The 16,989-nt window shown below is 41.8% G+C and overlaps 1 protein-coding gene across 5 annotated transcripts; it reads right to left on the bottom strand.

The window, feature by feature from the left end:
* Positions 1-3,530: 3,530 nt before the first annotated feature.
* Positions 3,531-16,333, bottom strand: KLF4 (KLF transcription factor 4). Of its 5 annotated transcripts, XM_089682604.1 has the most exons (5): positions 15,938-16,327; positions 11,718-11,835; positions 9,657-10,557; positions 9,402-9,563; positions 3,531-4,673 (listed from the first exon to the last, which is right to left on the bottom strand). In XM_089682604.1, exons 1-5 carry the CDS (start codon positions 15,940-15,942, stop codon positions 4,498-4,500), a joined length of 1,362 nt encoding a protein of 453 aa, XP_089538730.1. In that variant the 5' UTR covers positions 15,943-16,327; the 3' UTR covers positions 3,531-4,497. The 5 variants fall into 5 exon arrangements, with proteins under 5 accessions (XP_089538730.1, XP_089538729.1, XP_089538727.1 ...); XM_089682603.1 differs by having other exon boundaries at positions 9,402-10,557; positions 11,718-11,923; positions 15,938-16,333; XM_089682601.1 differs by having other exon boundaries at positions 9,402-10,557; positions 15,938-16,332.
* Positions 16,334-16,989: the final 656 nt, after the last annotated feature.

Raw genomic sequence — 16,989 nt, 5'->3', positions numbered from 1 at the left:
ATCCACTGGAGGGTAAGTGGTTAACACAGGGGGAAGGATCTTTATTTTAACTGTGGGACTGCAATTTTCAAAAAGTCTTAAAATAAAAAGATACTTCTCCTATGTTCTTTGTGATACAGTTCCTTCAGTACCATATTTATACCCACTGGTTATAAATGGTTTGTATTGTTCATTCTATATTTTGTTAAATATATTCAGTTAAACCAAAAATATAACAAATATGCCTTATTTTATGTAAATTTAACATCTAATACAACATACTTGACTCCCCACTGGTCAACCCACAAACCCTCACCTATTTACAATATACTACTGTAATTGCCTTAGTCTATTGATTTACTACCTCCATTATCCACCCATGGAATGAGGCTAATAAATAAATCCAGCCCTAAATTAATGCACAAACCTCAGCCCACATCTTTAGAACTGGCGTTCACCTATAAACCTCCCCAGATAATATCTACTTATGCCTTCTACTAGACTGCCAAAAACCCCCATAATCACAAACTGACCCATCCAGACATTCCCTTCATACTCAACTATCATCCCTGTAACAGCTTCAACCTACTCAAAATGCATGCTTGAATATCACAACCTATTTTCAATACTTGTTCTGGAATTGCATTTTGCCCAGAGAGATGTAATTTGCATTACCAGTAATGTTGCAAAAAATATGATTCTCTGAATCACTAGCCTCCATCAAGTCCCACTAGAATAAGGAATTGCTGGAACATGTAACAAGCTGTAGCTGCCTGGTATGTGGCAAGGTAACCAAATGTTAATTTAGATGAGTAGCTGGCCAAACCATGTCTACTGTGCAGACAAATTAAAGAAAAAACAAATCTGGCTTATAGATTTTAAAAATTCAAATTGCAATGTGCTAATCTGTTTTTATATAAAAAAAATGTACATGTGTACACTTGTCATAGTTAAGTGGGCTTTCTATTGTAATCTACCACAAATCAGGACTACAAAACAGGTTGTTAAATCTACATCAGCAGTCACTTGTGTGTACACATCCCATCACTAAAACCTAGATAAACCTGTCAAGAAAAATACAATATGTTACAAGTGGAGGCAGTTTGTTTATATTTTAATGCATAGCTATCTTTATGCTTGCTGGTTTTGCAGCTATGCATTCAATGTCAGAAGAAGCCTTTTAAAACAATATTTTCTGTAACGCCTTATTTAGCACAGGTAAAGCCACCTTTCAAAATGGAAAAACCATTAGAAGGAAGGTTTTGATGATCCTTTTTATGGTTTCTATATACAAACCACCACCCTAACCAGATTCTTAGGTGTGAACATTGCCTATTCACAAGAAAGGATACAGTTCCTGGGCAGACTACACTACTAAAGAAAGCTATCAGAACACCAAGGCATAAAATAGTCATATTAAAGTGAAACTTCACTCTCAATCAACATTGGCTATTTTTAATCATTATGCTGCATGCATTAGTAAATTGATAGGAAAGTATCCAGGTGGATTCAAGGAAGTAAATGCTACATGAATCACCTGCCCTTACTCAAGATGGCCATGGCAAGAAATGCTAGGGGAGTGTTTTCCAAAGTGATCGCAGCAAAATAAAGCATGGAGAAAAACAAAAAACAAACATAGATGGGGGGATTTGCTTTGAATATTAAAAATGAATCAAACAGTGTTTTTGGTTTGTGATGCTCAGAAGCAGTGTAGTTCTGTGTTAAGGTCTTACCAGTTCTTAATGAACTTTATTAGATAAAAGCCCAGGATAGAACTTTTTTGGCCAAAGTAGACACAGGGATATTTACTAAAACCGATGCACTCAGAATCTGGTGCATAGAAACCATTCATCTTTCAGGCTTTGTGAAAGCTTAACTGAACAAGCTTAAGGCACCACCTGGCTACCATGCACAGCTGCACCAATTTTAGATTCATTTGCATGTGGGTTCTTGGTAATGGACACAAGTATTGACGTAATAGGGTAAACGCAGCCAGGACATTCTCATTTGCAGAATGAAGACAAATCAGAGCTCAAAGATCAGCCCTTCATGCTAGAAATAATCATTGTACATTACCAATGTGAAAATCGATAATATTTTGTCATGTTCCAAATCACAGTCAGAGGGTTCTATACTACAACCCTCCCAAGCTGCAGTATCTGCATGCATGGTAAGGCCTTGCACAGAATACCATCAAAATGGTTAATTCAGGTTTTCATCATGACCTGATGCCAGGGACCAGAAGGAAAAATATTGGTGTTTGCAGCACTGTACTGGTTTCAATTTGTACTTTTATATCACAGTAAAATGTTCATGACTTGGGAGCACCTAGAGCATAAACCGTCAAGAAGCATACTACTGCCATAAGGTGTTATTATTATAATACAGTATTTATAAAGCGCCAATAGTTCGCTCAGCGCTGTACATTACAGAGGGGGGGACAGAACATGTGACAGAACAATACCAATACAATGCAAAACATGAGGGGATTGAGGGCCCTGCTCTTTCGAGCTTACAATCTAGGAGGGAGGGATGGTGGCACAGGAGGAGATAGCTGCGGGGGATGGAGTGGTAGGAAGAGTGGAGGAGGTCGGCAAGTTAGCAGGGGGTGGGGTAGGCTTCCCTGAAGAGATGGGTTTTCAGGGTGCGCCTAGAGGAGGGTAGGTGATAATCTGATGGGTTGGGGCAGGGAGTTCCAGAGGATGGGTGACACCCTGGAGAAGTCCTGGAGGCGGGCATGGGAGGAGGAGACCAGGGAACTAGAGAGAAGGAGGTCTTGTGAGGAGCGGAGTGTGCATGTGGGCGGTACTTGGATATTAGGTCAGTGATGTAGTTCGGGGCAGTATGGTGGACAGCTTTGTACATCAGCGTTAGGATTTTGAATTTGATCCGTTGCGCAATCGGAAGCCAGTGGAGGGATTGGCAGAGGGGGGTGGCGGAGACAGAGCGGTTGGAAAGGTGAATGAGTCTGGCAGCCGTATTCAGGATTGACTGAAGCGGGGACAGCCAGCGGTGAGGCAGGCCAGTGAGAAGGGAGTTGCAGTAGTCGAGTCGTGATATGATGGAGTGGATGAGCTGTTTAGTGGTTTCTGGGATTAGGAACGTGCGGATTTTGGCGATGTTGCGGAGGTGGAGTCTGCATGAGTTAGTTAAAGATTGGACTTGGGGCTGAAAGGATAGGTTGGAGTCCAGAATGACACCAAGTACTCTGGCCTGCAGGGCGGGTTTGATGGTAGCGTTGTTGGATGTGACGGAGAAGTGAATGAAGGTGTTCAGAGTTTAGACTAAATTAACACTTTGTTGGCTTGCCTGCAAATCAATAGGTAATGCCTGGCTTTCAACTCATTGGCCTAATAAATTTAATGACCTAGACTAGAGAGATCTATAGCTATCCATCCCTCTCCTGTAGTAATGCTTAAGACAGCAACAAGCTGCTTGGATAACTCAAATTTGAGTCATAGGACATTGGATTTATACAACCTGCAAAGCCAAGGGCATCCAGTTGCTTTCAGCAGTTCATTTGAAGTAAGATGGAGGCCACAACATGAAGCTATCCTCCAAATAAAATAACTTTATTTAAAACTTATTGAATAAGCAAAATACAAATTCCAAAAAAGTTCATTTTACTTCATGGTTTACAAATATACAAAATAGAAGTTGACATAAGTTTATATTACATATTTTATTATGTAAAGTCTTATATAGAAAACAAACTTTTGTTCTGGATAAGGCATATGCGGGAAAAAGACCATTGTACAAATTTATTGCACATAGAAACCACAGTGCATCACGTACTGTCTGCATATACAAATATATTAACAAAATAAATCAGGTTTACACACCTGACTTTGGTCAGAATTTAAAGAAAAAAAAAAAGAAAAAAAAAAAATCGGAAGACATAGATTTCCTTGTCAAATATGCAGCAGTTTGAGAACTTTGGCTTCAATTTTGGTACCATTAGAAGTATCAGCCTGTAAGCACCATTAGCCAATTGTATTTATTCCTTCAACCAGCATTATATACTACCTGTGTGAACTTGCACACCAAGTTAAGCATCCAATGGAATAATGACATTTCCTTAAATGTTACACAATTGCATCGCGCAACAAGGAGGAAAAAATTATTCATGGTCCTTTTCTGGCCATTTGCTCCCTGAAACATACCATAAAGCCCTTAACCTATCAGAAGGAGCATTATGATTAACAACAGCAGCAGGTGGGACAAGACCAAACACTTCTGAATAGTGCAATCACCAGTTTTCCAGTCCTTAAAGTTCCAGGATTAAGTCCAGTTTTATCCAAAAATGGAATGCCTGAAGATCCAGTCAAAACCCCATGTTTCTAGAAGCTCTGTTAAATTAGTATGTTCTCCATTATGCTGTGGAGAATAGTTAGACTGAGGTTTCCAAGTTTTGATTTATCACAAAATTTGTAGTGCTTGTGTTCAGTTTCTCTCCCATTCCCTGGTAATGTGTGCTGTAAATACTGACTCCTTTAGGCCTGTAATCACATTTACCACTCAGAAGTGCCTTTTCATATGCAAGGCAAGGTGGTCTGACCTGGAGAAGGCACGATCACACCTTTGGCACTGGAACGGCCGATGGCCGGTATGTTTTCGGTAGTGGCGCGTCAGTTCATCAGAGCGAGCAAATTTCCACCCGCACCCTTCCCAGTCACAATGGTATGGCTTTTCACCTACACAAAAGAAACAGCAAAAAATTAGTAACATGACGACACCCCAAATTACAGACAAGGCACAAATCTACTGGAAAACCAAGAAAAAGTAGTATTGGTCATTCATATAAACCAATAAAATTCCATCTGTCATTCTTCCAGCGCAAGCTGGAACCCAATTGATATGGACAACCCAGTCTTATTTCAGACACAAGACATTTGCCACATTTTTTTCTCAGCTCACAAAACAATGCAATAATAATAAAGCGTTGCTTGGAGTGCAATGTCATTTTACAAAAATACATGTAGTATAGACTATGGAATGGCTCACCTGTCATGAGCCAGACATATGTTAAAACCAGTTTATCTTCATTTTAACATTTACAATACAAACGAACGCGCCATGCTTTGAAACACTTTATAAATCTTTTAAGCATAGTATTTTTATAATTGTGCATTTCCAAAGTGTATAGAGATTTATTATCACCTCTAAGCAACCAACATGGTGTGTCATTTCAAATTACTAAACCAGAAATCTACTGTGACCCGTAGCCAGCATTCTCTAGTCACACTATAGTAAACTTGTTGAAAGCCAGCACTTAATTGGTTGCCAAGGTTCTACCTTATAGTGTGCCATTCAGGTGGCACTTTATACAGAGTATTTAATACACAGCTAGTGAAAAGGTATTGATGACTAGTAGGAAAGATGTAGCAAACTGCACTAATATAAAAACTGCCAACAAACTTTAAAAATCTAAAGACCCCATGATGGGCTGGCACCTCAAGGTGCCACTTTTTTACTAGCTCAAAAACCCTCGTGTGTTGGAAGAGCTCTGTTACTAAAGCTGACCATACAGGTTACAATCTTATCTTGTTTAGAGAAACAAATAGCTTCAGTACAAGGGTATAGCCAAAGAAACTGTATATCAGGTAAACCCTCACTACATAGTTCTTTAAATAGTACATTTAAAGTAGGTTTCACAGCTAGCTTGTAGCTGCATGGACACCATCGGCCAAAGTTGCGTAGGTCTTTCTCTCACTGGTTCCTTTTAAGAATATCTGATGGACAATACAAACTACAAAATTGTAAATGAAGAGGCAGGGCTGACCCATGATATTAAGGTAATAACAGCAATATGTTGGTAAGTGTACTGTTAATCACCTATTTTTGTTTCAATTTAATCCTGCAATTAGTTTTTAGATTTCCAAAAACTCCTTACAAGCTAATGAAAGTTCAACCAAGAAAGGACCCCTCATTTTAGACTGAATCAAACGTGTTTTTTAGCATTCAATACTTTTTTCAACTCTTCAGTGGAAAAACTTCCTGATGTAAAAAGATCAATTTCATAAATGGAGATTCCATTAAAGCAGAAAGTCACATATGCCCAGCAGTAGCAAAGCAGTAACAGGAGTTTGTGAGGATGGGCATCAAATCTACTTCGTTCAGCACCTGTATTTATAGTGCTATGCAGTGCCAACAGTTAAGACCGTACATAAACATTGAAGCAGATAGAAAACACCTCCGAGTCCTCATGACTAGGCAGGCCAACACCAGTGGCAGACAGGCTTAAGGAACAAGCTGGAGGGGACCCCAGTCCGGATTAACTGCTACTACAGTGACCAAGAAATTTGTTACATTTCCAAAGCTAAATATTTAAAGTACAAAAATAAAAAAACTTGCATTAGAAACTTGGAGTTACAAATTGGCAACTTAAAATTAAAAATATGTATAGGCTACCGATATACGAATTAGCACTGCAATAGTAAAAGCAACCTGACCAATTTGAAGACTACCTGAAAAGACTCCATTTTGTATAATTTAAGGACAAAAAAGCTACCATGTTTTATGAGCTATAAGAAAATAAAACCTGTAAAACTGAAAGCCACTATAGCACAAAGGTAGTGAGGCAAAAAATGAAGCCAACATTTTGTTGATTTTCACAGAAATTTACCCATTCCATTACTCCAAAAGGCAAGACTTGCTTTTTAATGCCCATCATCTAAACTTTTCTATTATAAGTTAAATGTTCAGGGTTTCCTGAAGTGATTAGTCAGTTTATTTTAAAATTTACGCCATAAAACTACTACAGTTGTGCATAGTTACTAGTGTGTTGCATCACATGCTTCTTTGTATCACTTGATAACTTCAGTGGCCAACAATTCCTAGTTCTAACTCAACTGTCCAAAGCAAATGCTGCTTGTCTAGGAGATACTGGGAGCCCAGCTGTTAAGGGTGATCATTTAATTACAATGTTTTAATTGGAGAGAGGACACAATCTTTGCTGGGAAAGCTGACCTTTGTCTTTTGAGGAGAACCTGGCAGATAAATCAATTCATACATATCTTTATCAGCTATCAGTGGGGTTTGCCACTGTAACCACTACTCAGACACTAACAAGCGTGCTTTCTACTTCCATACAAAAACATAAGTTAACACTCTCAAAATGTGTATTGGCATGCATCATTGCTTATCAATATAGTGAGGGATATTTATGAAACAACTTGCCAGAAAAAAAAAAAAAATCTGAGGCCACAGACGTAGATAGAAGACTGCCTTTTCTTTAGCAAAGGATTGACAGTATATTTGGTACTGCTTGCATCTACAATCTTGAGCAAACACCTGCAATATTTTGAAGACCAGCATATCTACCACTGTACTGTAAAGAGTGTATCTCCTATTGCTGCAGTGCTACTGAATGGGAAGGGGGGGGAACTCTTTCAGTTTGAGACTTCCGACTCAAACTGAAATTCAAAATTCAATAGTGAACCTATCTCAATCTCTTACGGTGTTGCAAAAAAACTGCCCCATGTATCACAAGTACTTAGAAAGATATGCAATCGATAATCCAAACAAAAAGTAGGGAAGAGACACAGATTTGCATTTACAAAACTGTCAGCATTGTTTATCTTGAAAAAGTATTTTCTTAACTTCCAAAGTTACCTGCCATCTAGCATTTTCACAATCATCAAGCACTTGGCCTATAGGGCTTCTGCGGTAGTGTCTCAGAAGATCAAAGTCACTTTACCTTTATTGTTTGCTACAAATATTTTCTGCTATTCCAAAAATGAATCTGCTTTGTGGTAAACTTGCTTAAAACTTGGCCAGGCTGCATAGGATATTAACCACACCTCAAAGTCTTATGAAATGAAATTTTCCACTTGAAAGCCAGTGACAAATATGCAACTGCCCGTATTGACAAATTTTGGCACAAGGTAAAAAATAAATAGAACAAGCAGCTCTTGGGTGAAAAACAACCTGAATGTGCGCGCTCGTTCAGTTCATTCCACTAATCAGAGGTGGAAAACAGGTCATCAAGCTCAATGAATCTAAATTGATTCTTCGTTAAGTATATACTTTTGTTTGTGTAACCAAAGTCATAAATAATGCATCCATTGAATCATTCCAAATGAACTATATAGGAAAACAAAGTTCAGATGCACCATCTCATCAACTTCTTCATCAAGATATCTAAAACTGCTTACATGTGTTACACTTCAACTTTGTGGACTTAGAGGCCCGTTTACAAATGTTTTCACACAAGATTCAATACAAATGTTTTCACACAAGATTCAAACATTTTCCTAATTCTATTCAAAGTGACTTATGAGAAAAATATAAAATAGGCTCCTTAGTATTGAAAGTGGCAACTGCAATAAACAGGAAAATAAGATGCCGGGGACTTCTAGTGAGATAGGAGAGAAGTGAATTATGACAGTCCCCATAGACTAACAAGCTGTAAGTGCACCAACTGATGAAAAAACTGACTGGATTTACCACATTTTCATATGGGGGTTATATTTGCTCCTGAAAAACTCTCTAAATTGAAATACAAACTAAAAACAGAACGTGATATAGATATAAATGGTGTTTGTATACAACTTTTTCATAAAATAAGCATAATCCGTAACACAACTTTACCAGGGTGTGTGCGCGTGCATGTGTGTGCGCGTGCATGTATGTATGCGTGTTTACCAAAGTGGCAAAAAAATTGGTAATTTTTAGTAGATCTTGGCACAACTGAAATTTCACTAAAAGCATCATTGGAACATGCAAACATGTGTCTTATGTGCCGTAAAATACAGTTGTGTTTAAAAACCTAAGGTCTGAATTGGGGACTTAAGCACATCTGTTGAGTGTGTGTATATGAGCGTGTAATGTATATTATTACACACACTTTCATAGAATTACATATTCAACTAGAAAAAAGAAAATTGCTAAGTATCAAATATGGTGCTCGCAGTAACCATTGAAATTTTTTAGATTTACAAATAAAAGAAAAATTGGATAATATGGGCAACCCAATCTCCATTTTCTCTATAAAAAGTGCAGTTTCAATAGGCTTATTACACCTGCATTTGAGATGCAAAACAGGATTGTGCAATTTTTAAAACCTAATAGAATTTTAGATCCCTATGTGATTTTTACCCAGGTGTTAAATTTACTAATAGGAACAATGTACAGGCTAGATAACAAGGAAGCTTGAGGGTCTTAGGTTTTATCTGTAGAAATGTCTTTCATGGCCTCATTTTCTGTTTCCCTCTGTAATATGCCTCAAGTTCTCAAGTTTTGCCAAGAGTAAACCACAAAACCCAACATTATAAATAGTCTCCTGGAGGAAACAGAGCTGTGTGGGCACAGATGTTTATGCAAAGCACACTGATGTTTTGTAATACTAGTGTTACTTATTACAACCAGAGACAGTTATCTTCAAGCTAGAAAATGGAGTCAGTATTGGTAAAACCACATACCTGTATGTGTTCGCAAGTGGGCCTTTAAATGTGAGCTCTTGGTATAGGTCTTTCCACAGCCTGCGTACTCACAAGTGTGAGTAGCTGTCCTTTTCCTGGGCCAGGATTTACGACCTCTCTTAGGCTTAGCTTCTTCTGACATACATCCTGATGTTAGGAGCTCTAAAGGTGAAGAGGGTGGAGTCAGCATCACTTCTTGTTTCAATAGTTGAAAGTTTAGAGAAGGATCTTCATAAATATTTAGATAAGACTGACCTTGATACTGAAGTGGAGTTGGAGGCAGCTGTGGCTGCTGCTGGTCTGGTGTGAAGTGAGGGAAGCTGGCAGAAGTGTGGTAGCCTGGAGGTATTGACAGTGATGGATGGCTTAATGTCTGTGGGGAGGCATGGCAATCTCTAACCATTAGCTCCTCTGGGGTCAAAGGCTGGTTAGTCCTACTTGGCAGTACCCTCCCTACTTGGAAGTCATGCTGCCCTTGTGACTGCTGTATTTGTCCATCCATTTGGCATGACACAGAACAAGATGCAGATGGCTCCTGCTTGATCTTTTGACACATGTGAGGCAGCGGATGGCTGGTGTAAACCATAGGACCGTCCATACCAGATCCACTTTTTCTAACACTGAGAGACTGGCCATAATCACCCATGTCCACAGCAGTTTTCAAAACAAATTTACCTTGAAGACTAGTTTGTGACTGTTGCATATAAACAGGATCCAAATCTGGTCTCATAAGCTCAGCCACAAATCCACCAGAAGGAGAAACATCATTTATATCCGCCAGGTTAAAAGTGGGAGTTGGCACAGCTGTGTCCCTAGGAGTGTACATGAGTGAACTACCTCCAGCTGTGTCCTGGGCGCAGCGTAGCTGGTAGGTAAAGTTACAATTGACAGATGAGTGGGCAGACATGTTGTCTTGGAGAGGTGCAGCTGGTGGTGATGAGGAAGCAGTAGCAGAAGATGAAGATGAAGAAGCCACCATAGACTCCTGATGAATAAGGGAGTTGGAGAGTATAAAATCAAAGTCCAGCAGCTCATTGAATTCTTCTTGTTCCCTACGAGAACCCAACGGTGCCGTCTCCCCTTCTAAGCCATCATAGGGGCGTGACTGGTTAAGGGCAGGATGTCTTTTCATGAGGGACAGCTCTTCTCGCCACCTCTGTGGGAATCAAAACAATAAAAGTTTCTTAAAACAGGACATAATTTACCAAATGGCATATAATGCATTATGGGGCAGATTTAGGAAACCTAGATAAAAGGGATGGTGCTGCCCCCCACTACAACAAAAGCTGAAGCCCAGGTAATTACTCTGGGCAAAGGCCCGATTCTTCTTTACTGCTGTATTTCTAAATTGGTCCCCAAGATCTTCCCAGACTAACGTTTTGTGATTACAAGATCTGTTCACCATTTCAACTAAAACAAATGAAAAACACCTAGACTTACACTTCCAAACACTGCACCCACCAAACATAGCGATAAAAAAGAAAATCCACATGCATTTCAGTTATCGCTACAAACAGTACCTGCTTCCCAGCAACTAAAAATACATATGTCAAATTGTTAGCCATGAAAAATTTGCATCTCACATTTCCCTTTAATAGTATATGTACTGGTTTTGAAGATAATACTTAACAGAGAGCCTTCTATTTGCCAGCTGAAGGCTATCAGCAGGAGATGAGTAAGAGCAAGCCGCAAGGACTAAACAAGCAAACCTCTGTAGACAAGCAACAATTACTGTCCAGTACAGAAGCTAGGACAAAACTCTTCATGCCATAAGAAAGAAGTGATGCTATAGTTAAAGAAATTATTTACAAGTTCTCTTTGTATAAAAGCCATAGAGGAAATGACTGCAAAAAACAGAACTCCAACACTTTAGAAACCTGGAATGAAAAGCACACCATTTTCTTGGAACAGTGAATTTGTGCTAAACTAAAAAAGGGAAAGCAAGCCAAACAGCCAACACATCATTAGAATAAAAACAAACTCAAGCTTCATGATAAAATGAAAAGCATCTTGTTAGACAAACAAATCCCATGACATACCACAATCAAAACTAATAAGCTACACTGTCACTGACATCTAAAACAGGGTTGTAGGGCAGGGAACCCCGCAAACACAAGCAGAGGTGGCAGAAAGTCAAACTGCTAAGAAGGCCAATAAAGATACATCATACAAATATACATAATCAGCTCCCACAGAGAAGGCTCAACAAGAAGAGTTTACAAATAAGGGTCATCTCTAGCCAGTGCTAATTGAAATGTGGGTAATCTGAAGATTGTTTACAAGCAATGATCTGGATATCCGCTCTGGGATACTCACGTTGCCAACACTTGCCTGTCTCAAAACCTTGTCCTTGCCTGGGGTCCCCGCTGTGAAGGTGGAGATGGAAGGCAGCAAGGTCCCGCTGAGAGCCATGTCACACTCACTGGGCGGCTGCCTAAGCAGATATATACATAGGGTCGGTCAGATCACACTGCATACATTGACAGTAGAAAGTTATCAGTACCCATTGAGCACACAACATCCTGACAAAAGAAAAAAATGACTTTAATACTGAAAGATCTGTAGAAGGCTCTTTATGTGATCTTGTATGTGCTTCAAGTGCAAGTACAGCCAAGGTAAGGATCAGAACCCGTGTCAATATTTTTTCTACAACCTTAAGTTTGCCCAGGCTGACCTTAAAACCTTTGGTAAAACCTTGATTTATTTCATGATTAATCTTTTGATAGAATTGGTTGAATGATTGTTTACAACCCAACTGATTGACATAGCTACATAGTAAGGTTAAAAAAGTCCATCTTATTCAACCAATTAAAAAAAAAAAAAAAAAAAAAAAAAAAAAGGAGATGAGAAAAGAAAAGCTCCATCTTATACCCACAGTTGATCGAGGAAGGCAAAATATGCCATACAAAGGGACATGTTACTCATTCAATAGTTGCAAGATACAACTGAAAGTTAACTGCATCTATTTCTGCCATGCAGTCTCATATTCTGATTGCATTTGGTCAGATTTATAACCAAGCATCTCAATACTGCCGATTGCTCAAAACAATCAATTTTCTGTACTGGCTGATCAGCTCAGTTTGGCAGAACCCGATTAGAAGGGAAATTTAGCATTTTAATAAAATCACACATCAATTGAATGGTGTATAGCCACCATAGAAGAGCTTTCCTCTTTCAATCCTGATGACAGTTCTTAATAGAAAACAAAACCTGTACAAGTAATAGACAGCAGTAAGCTGAAAGGGGACCCAGCCTTCCCCAACCCAAAATAAAAGGTCTACTGATGTTCCTTCACTTCCTGTCAGAGGAAAGTGTTGTCACCAGGACAGTGAGGAGACATCTCTGATGTGAAGCCCCAGATAGCAGTAAAAACCCAACAGGAGATGCAACCTTTAACCACTCAATCCAACCCTAATATAGATGGTTTTGTCAGGACCTCTGCTGTGACAAATGATCAGACACATCTCTACAGCAGCCTTTCCTAATTTTTTTTTACCCCAAGGGAACCCTTGAAATAATGTTCAGCTCTCAGAGATCCTCTGGTGAGAATAGACCTTGGGTCATTGCAAAAAAGGTTCCTCACATTGGTGATAAGTGGGAGGAACATCCCCTTATGGGGGGGGGGGGGGGGGGGGGGGTGAGATGCTGGCTCTGCCAAATGTCTTTGGACCTGGTTGTATAGGGTGGATTGTACCTCCTTGCTCAAGTTCCTCTATTTTTAAGGAAACTTGAAATACCTGCAGATGAATTAGGGATCTGAATTACATTTATTGTTGCATAAACGTATATGGGAAATTGTGTTGCCCTAGTAATAGTATTCCCCTGTTCTTCTCTGCTTATATATCCTCTCTTATCAAATAGCAACAGGGAGGTTTAAAGGACTAAGGCGGACACTCCACCGAAAATGTCACCCACGCCTGCTGGCACAGTTACAATCTAGATATGTGAGTGTCATTTGCAGTAAACAACTTGAAGCATCTGAACAGGCAAAATGAAGTATACATAACCATCTTATAATACTCTATATATGTGACTCAGTAAGGATCATAGTTATCCCTATACATGGTCAATCAGTCACAGCTCAAAGATAACCAGCAACCCCAACTGTGGCTTCTCTATAGGGTGCTGTAGGAGGCTCTCCCTGCAGGTGCAGCCCATGGACAAGAAGTGATCAGACCTTGGGATACATGTATGTAGGAGGATCTCCCTGTAGGTGCAGCCTATGGAGAAGTGATCAGACCTTGGGATATAGGTCTGTAGGAGGCTCTCCCTGTAGGTGCAGCCTATGGAGAAGTGATCAGACCTTGGGATATAGGTCTGTAGGAGGCTCTCCCTGTAGGTGCAGCCTATGGAGAAGTGATCAGACCTTGGGATACATGTATGTAGGAGGATCTCCCTGTAGGTGCAGCCTATGGAGAAGTGATCAGACGTTGGGATACATGTATGTAGGAGGATCTCCCTGTAGGAGCAGCCTATGGAGAAGAAGTGATCAGACCTTGGGATACATGTAGGAGGATCTCTCTGTAGGTGCAGCCTATGCAGAAGTGATCAGACGTTGGGATACATGTAGGAGGATCTCCCTGTAGGTGCAGCCTATGGACAAGTGATCAGACCTTGGGATACATGTATGTAGAAGGCTCTCCTTGTAGGTGCAGCCTATGGAGAAGTGATCAGACGTTGGGATACATGTATGTAGGAGGATCTCCCTGTAGGTGCAGCCTATGGACAAGTGATCAGACCTTGGGATACATGTATGTAGAAGGCTCTCCTTGTAGGTGCAGCCTATGGAGAAGTGATCAGACGTTGGGATACATGTATGTAGGAGGATCTCCCTGTAGGTGCAGCCTATGGACAAGTGATCAGACCTTGGGATACATGTATGTAGAAGGCTCTCCTTGTAGGTGCAGCCTATGGACAAGAAGTGATCAGACCTTGGGATACATGTATGTAGGAGGACCTCCCTGAAGGTGCAGCCTATGCAGAAGTGATCAGACGTTGGGATACATGTATGTAGGAGGATCTCCCTGTAGGTGCAGCCTATGGAGAAGTGATCAGACGTTGGGATACATGTATGTAGGAGGATCTCCCTGTAGGAGCAGCCTATGGAGAAGAAGTGATCAGACCTTGGGATACATGTAGGAGGATCTCTCTGTAGGTGCAGCCTATGCAGAAGTGATCAGACGTTGGGATACATGTAGGAGGATCTCCCTGTAGGTGCAGCCTATGGACAAGTGATCAGACCTTGGGATACATGTATGTAGAAGGCTCTCCTTGTAGGTGCAGCCTATGGAGAAGTGATCAGACGTTGGGATACATGTATGTAGGAGGATCTCCCTGTAGGTGCAGCCTATGGACAAGTGATCAGACCTTGGGATACATGTATGTAGAAGGCTCTCCTTGTAGGTGCAGCCTATGGAGAAGTGATCAGACGTTGGGATACATGTATGTAGGAGGATCTCCCTGTAGGTGCAGCCTATGGACAAGTGATCAGACCTTGGGATACATGTATGTAGAAGGCTCTCCTTGTAGGTGCAGCCTATGGACAAGAAGTGATCAGACCTTGGGATACATGTATGTAGGAGGACCTCCCTGAAGGTGCAGCCTATGCAGAAGTGATCAGACGTTGGGATACATGTATGTAGGAGGATCTCCCTGTAGGTGCAGCCTATGGAGAAGTGATCAGACGTTGGGATACATGTATGTAGGAGGATCTCCCTGTAGGAGCAGCCTATGGAGAAGAAGTGATCAGACCTTGGGATACATGTAGGAGGATCTCTCTGTAGGTGCAGCCTATGCAGAAGTGATCAGACGTTGGGATACATGTAGGAGGATCTCCCTGTAGGTGCAGCCTATGGACAAGTGATCAGACCTTGGGATACATGTATGTAGAAGGCTCTCCTTGTAGGTGCAGCCTATGGAGAAGTGATCAGACGTTGGGATACATGTATGTAGGAGGATCTCCCTGTAGGTGCAGCCTATGGACAAGTGATCAGACCTTGGGATACATGTATGTAGAAGGCTCTCCTTGTAGGTGCAGCCTATGGAGAAGTGATCAGACGTTGGGATACATGTATGTAGGAGGATCTCCCTGTAGGTGCAGCCTATGGACAAGTGATCAGACCTTGGGATACATGTATGTAGAAGGCTCTCCTTGTATGTGCAGCCTATGGAGAAGTGATCAGACGTTGGGATACATGTATGTAGGAGGATCTCCCTGTAGGTGCAGCCTATGGACAAGTGATCAGACCTTGGGATACATGTATGTAGAAGGCTCTCCTTGTAGGTGCAGCCTATGGACAAGAAGTGATCAGACCTTGGGATACATGTATGTAGGAGGACCTCCCTGAAGGTGCAGCCTATGCAGAAGTGATCAGACGTTGGGATACATGTATGTAGGAGGCTCTCCCTGTAGGTGCAGCCTATGGACAAGAAGTAATCAGAAATATATATATGGGTGTGTGCAAGCTATGGACAGGTAGAGATCAGACAGATCGATCACCTTTGGTCCCCCCACCTTCTCCTGGCAGCCCACGTACCTCATTAACGTAGCGGAGCCCCTTGTATCCCTGTTGATAGAACAGTCCTCATCCGACACCAGACTAATCCAGGCAGCGGTCACTTGTCAGTCCTGAGCAGGTTGCCCACACATACAGGCACACACAGAGAGGGGGCAGAGTTTGTTAGAGCGTGCAGTGAGACGAGAAGGGGCGCAGCCTATGCACAGTGTTGTGCAGCACACAGCTCTCTCCAGCCCCGGGGACACCGAGCCGGCTGCGGGGATTCCCTATGCCTGCCGCAGCTGCCATCAGAGCCGCCTCCCGCTTGCGGCTCCGCGCCTCAGCCCCAGCCTCGTGTTATGTATGACTGCGAGCGGGCGGCTTGACAAGCCTTAAAAGCACGGGGGCGGGGGCTCACCTCACGTGACATGGCCGGCACGCCCTTTGCTCCGGCACAATACACCTGGAACCCAGCCCCGCTTCATAAGTTCCTAGGAGCCCCCGAGAGGCGGCGCAACTGACCGCCACAGTTGTGTTACCATAGGAACCAACTCATAGCCACTACGGACAAGAAAAAAGTTCCTAGCAGACAAATGTTATTGTTAAATAGAATATCTATTCTACGTGTTTTTTTTTTTTTTTTAGTGACGCGCAGCCACCGAGTGCAGCTGCGAAGCTCCAGTGTGCACGTGGGAGGATCCTTGGAGGGCGCGGTTTGGGGGGCGTGACGTCAGAGCAGCAGCTGGCTGGCAAGAGCTCCTCGGAGTGTGACGGCAGTGGCGGCCCCGGCGTCAGTCAGTGGAGAATGAGCGGGTGGGCGCGGCTGTTAGCCCTCGTGACGTCGTTCGGTGTTTAGGGAGCTAAACAGAGTTGGTTGCTAGGCGAGGAATGCGCGCCGCCGGGAGGAAGGCAGAGCGCGCACACATCAGCGGGGAAGAGAGCTGTGCGCTTCTGTAGACCGGGCTGTGGTGTCAGTGGAGCGCAGTGTGGTGATGTGTGAACGGGGACAGTCAGACCTCTGGACATTGCCACTCAACGAAACGTATAGTGTAGGTAGCATGACAAATGGGAGGCGTTCTGTACAACTGTGT

The sequence above is a fragment of the Staurois parvus genome, unplaced genomic scaffold, assembly GCF_062004578.1.
Source record: "Staurois parvus isolate SC_StPar_1 unplaced genomic scaffold, SC_StPar_1.0 ptg000292l, whole genome shotgun sequence".
NCBI classification, from domain to species: Eukaryota; Metazoa; Chordata; class Amphibia; order Anura; family Ranidae; genus Staurois; species Staurois parvus.
This window is presented reverse-complemented; position numbering and strand designations above follow the sequence as displayed.